General features: G+C 43.0%; 1 protein-coding gene across 1 annotated transcript; it reads right to left on the bottom strand.

The window, feature by feature from the left end:
- Positions 1–906: 906 nt before the first annotated feature.
- Positions 907–1,851, bottom strand: LOC308352419 (olfactory receptor 9A4-like; the record flags this gene model as incomplete). The annotated part of the gene is made up of 1 exon (XM_080818682.1): positions 907–1,851. The coding sequence occupies one exon, from the start codon at positions 1,849–1,851 to the stop codon at positions 907–909; it is 945 nt and encodes a 314-aa protein (XP_080674808.1).
- Positions 1,852–4,383: the final 2,532 nt, after the last annotated feature.

Here is a 4,383-nt window from a genome sequence, read left to right as displayed (position 1 = left end):
AACATGAGGACTGCGGGGAGAAGTGCCAGAGGCTGCCACTTTTCTACCCTCCCTGCACTCCTGCCTCAGCCCAGGGACACAGCAAGGTCAACTTGCCTTTGTCAGTTCAGGTCCCAGAACTCAGCCCATTGCCCTCCCACATTTGGGGCTGGCGTGATAATGGCATCCATGCCAGATAAAGAAAATGCCTCTTTCCAAGACCCTCCCTCCTCACCCTGACAAAGTCTACCAATTAGAGACATGTCTGGATTAACACACATCTGGCCCTGAGGCTGGGAAGGAGGCAAGGTTGTGGAGTGAGTTTGTATTCACAACTGCCAGTCAGGAAGATCTACATGGAGGTAGTATCCCTGTAGAACCTGGGGGCAGGAACCTCAAGTAAAGGTTGGAATCTGAGGCAGGACGTGGGGTCACTCACAAAAGAAATAGATGGTGCTTTAAGCATTGAAAAAATCATGAATGCACAGGACAACATATGGGAAGGTGACTCAGCACCTAGAAACAAAACGTAGGTCAACCACAGAATGAATTACAGTTTTCCTGATTTCCCACTCAAAAAGCTGAGTGTTCTGGAAAAAAAAATAACACATATTTTGTATATCTACGCTTGTTAAATTTATGTTGTAAGATGTAAGATTATATTGTAAGATGTAAGATTATAACTACAGAAGAGTGTATAGACATATATATCCAGTTAAAAATAATAATGAGATCTCCCATGTAGGAAATCATCTGATTATAAATTGGAACACTGTCAGTGTTTCAAAATTCCCTTGAAGAATTTTGTAGAATTCCCTTGTATATTACAAACCACTTGGTGATGAAATGGATCATTTCAGTTTGAATTAGTGTTTTCAGATTACTCAGGTCCATGATGATGAGCCCATGATTGTCCTCAGGACACAGCTACCCCTTGAGGAGCTGACAGCAGCGTTTCATGACATCTCGAAAGGCCTCCATGAATTTGTCATTCCGGAGAGTAAAGATGAATGGGTTCAGAAAAGGGGTCACCACTAAAACCATCAGTGATGCTACCCTGTTGTAATCAGCTGCCTGTGTTTGCTTGGGTTTCACATAGAGGAATAAGCAGGTGCCATAGCCGATCACAACACAAGTAAAGTGGGATGCACAGGTAGAAAAGGCTTTCCTCCGCCCAGAGGCTGAAGGGATCTTGAGGATGGTGGAGATGATGTAGGTGTAGGAGATGATCGTAGGGATCAAAGAACCAAAAAGAACAAAAATAGCCATTAAGAATAGGATAAACTCTATGAAAAGGGTATTACTGCAGGATAGCTTGAGCAATTGCCCTCGGTCACAGAAGAAATTGTTCACCACATGTGATTTACAGAAGGTGAGCTGAAATGTGGCATATACTGGCCAGATTTCAAAAAGGAACCCAAACACCCATGACACAACGACCACCCAGATGCAGGTTCGGTTGTTCATAATGATGTTGTATCTCAAAGGGTTACAGACAGCCACATAACGGTCCACAGCCATTGCTCCCAGCAATGTAAACTCTGAGGTCCCCAGAGAAAGGTACAGGAAGAGCTGGGTGACACATGCAGCCAGAGATATTGTCTGCATTCCAGGGAGAAGCAATCCCCAAAGCATCACAGGCACGATAATAGTAGTCACCAAGATCTCCAAGGCAGAGAGATGACCAAGGAAGAAATACATGGGGGACTGCAGACGTTTATCAACACACACCATCACAATAATGACCGTGTTTCCTATTAATGTCACTAAGTAGAAGAAGAAGAAGGTAGCGAAGAGAAGATGGTGTAGTTCTCTGGAGCCGGGGAAGCCAAGGAGGTAAAATTCAGTGGCACTAGAGTGATTCACCAACATTTAGTTCTGAGCTGTGGTTCCTTGTGAAATCTAAAGAGCGAAGGAGAAAAAACAGGCTTTTGATTTCAAAAAGATTAAGGGCAATTCCAACTTGAGCAAATATATCCTATTCCTAGAATCCACAACACAATGGTATTATTTTCTATACAAGATCGGTGCTTCAGCGGATGAATGGATACAGTAGATGTGGTTCACATATACAATGGAATGTTACTCAGCCATCAGAAAGAGGAGTAGCTACCATTTACATCAACATGGATGGAAGTGGAGGGTATTATGCTAAGTGAAATAAGTCAATCAAAGAAACACAATTATCATATGGTTTCATTCATATGTGGAACATAAGGAATAGTGCAGAGGGCCACAGGGGTTGGGGGATAACTGAATGGGAAGAAATCAGAGAGGGAGAAAACCATATGAGACTATTGACTCTGGGAAACAAACTGAGAGTTGAGGAAAGAGAGGTGGGTGGGGGGATGGAGTAACTGGGTGGGCATTAAGGAGGTCATGTGATGTGATGAGCGCCAGGTATTATACTGAGCTGATGAATCATTGTACATTATATCTAAAAACCAATGTATACCTTGGCTAATTGAATCTAAATTTATAAAAAAAGATCAGTGCTAAATGTTTTATGAAGGACATGTATAATGTATGAGTGTAAATATATATGCCAAAGTAAATCAGCAATACCTACCAACACCATACCCTAGGCATGAAAATTCATGCACCTCTGTCTCTACTCTTGTCTCTCAATTCACCAGCCATCCTGCCTCCAACTATGCTCTCACCTACCACTGTGTCTACTTCCCTGGCCACAACAAGTTCATTTATACCACCAACACTTCCATCTTGAATGCCCTAAAGTGTCTTCTCAGCCTCTTATATCCATGTCCTGAAAAAATCCTGCTACATTTCAACATTATAAATGTAGCTAATCCCAATCTTGGCTAATCAGCCAGACAGGTTAACTCCTCCATATCCTCTAAACATAGGCTCCATTTGCATATATTCAGGTTAAGTTTCTCCCTCAATTATATTGTCAACTTTGTGGAGTTGTTAGCAAGTGGGAATTCTCTAGGACATTGCCATAAGAAAGAGCTATTTTGAGAAAAAATATTGAGTCTTTCCCTGATTTCTGGAGAGCTGGCTCCCTGGAGGGGATTATCCACTTCTTCCTCCTTATTCTTATGATAAAAGTCTTCCTCCATTTCTCATTTCAGTGAGTGTATATCCTCCAAGCAGGAAAAGCCTCCCAACTCTCCATTAGTGACCTCTAACTCTTATATCTTGATTCCCCTGGTCAGTAATTGACACCAGGGAGGGGAGGGTCAGAAAGGAACTCCTATCTGTGCTCCAGCATCCACCCTAGGACCAGAAGACAAGAAAACACCTGTGATATAGAGGCAAAATCCTCCATATTCCCCAGGTCTCAAATCTCTACTTTCACCAGGGACACAAGACCTCCAAATGGGCAGCCCATCCCTCTAACCAAACTGCCCTGGGATCAGTCCATTGAGCAACTTGGAAAATTCCAGAGAGCACATCTACTTATCTAGGACCTTCCATTTTCTCCAGAACCCTAAGGTATGCAAAAATGATAGAAGACACCGATATAGATCATACTCAGTTCCTCAGGAGAACTGGGCTCCTTCCCTCTCCACATGCAGAATTTTGCCCAAATATATCCTCTCCACAGACCCTTTCCCCCTCATCCTCTCCAAACAATATATGCACAGTTTCACTCTCTAACCTCTTTAGGCTGTATTTTTCTTTCTGTTGGCTCGCATCAATACCTCAAATCATAGTATGCATTTGTTTCTTACGTTATCGTCAAAATCCCACATTAGAATGAAGTACCTTGAAGCAACTTCTTTGCATTTCTTGTATTACCACCTGTGACAAGAACAGACTCTGAGAAAGTATATATTCTATAAATATTTTTGAATAAATAGATCAATTAATAGATCAAAGAAGAAACAAAGTGTATCCAACCTATCTTTCCCTCCTTTCACTCTTCTCCAAAGCACCGCCCAGTCAGTCTGCATTCTGTCTTCCAGGAGATCCCCAACAAGATGGCAAGCAGATATAAGGAAGACAGAATGAAAAATGAAAGAACACAGACTTGGGTGATGCCACAGAGTATGCCCATCGCCAGTACTAGGTACCATCAACCTGCCCTTGGCTACAGAGCAATGATCTGATGGAGAGTCATCTACTCTGTAGCTCCCTTACTCCACTCTTCAGACTCTAGGTGTCCTTGCTCTATATGGCAACAAAGCCTAGACCCTCTCATGATAATGCTCTTCTACTCTGTCCTTCACTGAAGGGAATACCTGGAAGACACTCACCTCCAGAGATGAGGACTGGGCTGGAAAGTTCTACTGCTCTTCAGGCATCAACCCGGACTACCCATGGCTAGTAAAGAGCCATGTTTAGGAGGCAGGCACAGCTCCTGCCGTCTCCACTCATGGCAAAGAACACCGTCCACACAGAGGAGCTTAGGAAAAGTCCAGAAGTAGTGTTGAGAGG

The sequence above is a fragment of the Martes martes genome, assembly GCF_963455335.1.
Source record: "Martes martes genome assembly, chromosome: 11".
Lineage (NCBI taxonomy): Eukaryota > Metazoa > Chordata > Mammalia > Carnivora > Mustelidae > Martes > Martes martes.
Note: the sequence above shows the minus strand (reverse complement) of the source record. Positions and strands in the feature narration are given on the sequence as shown.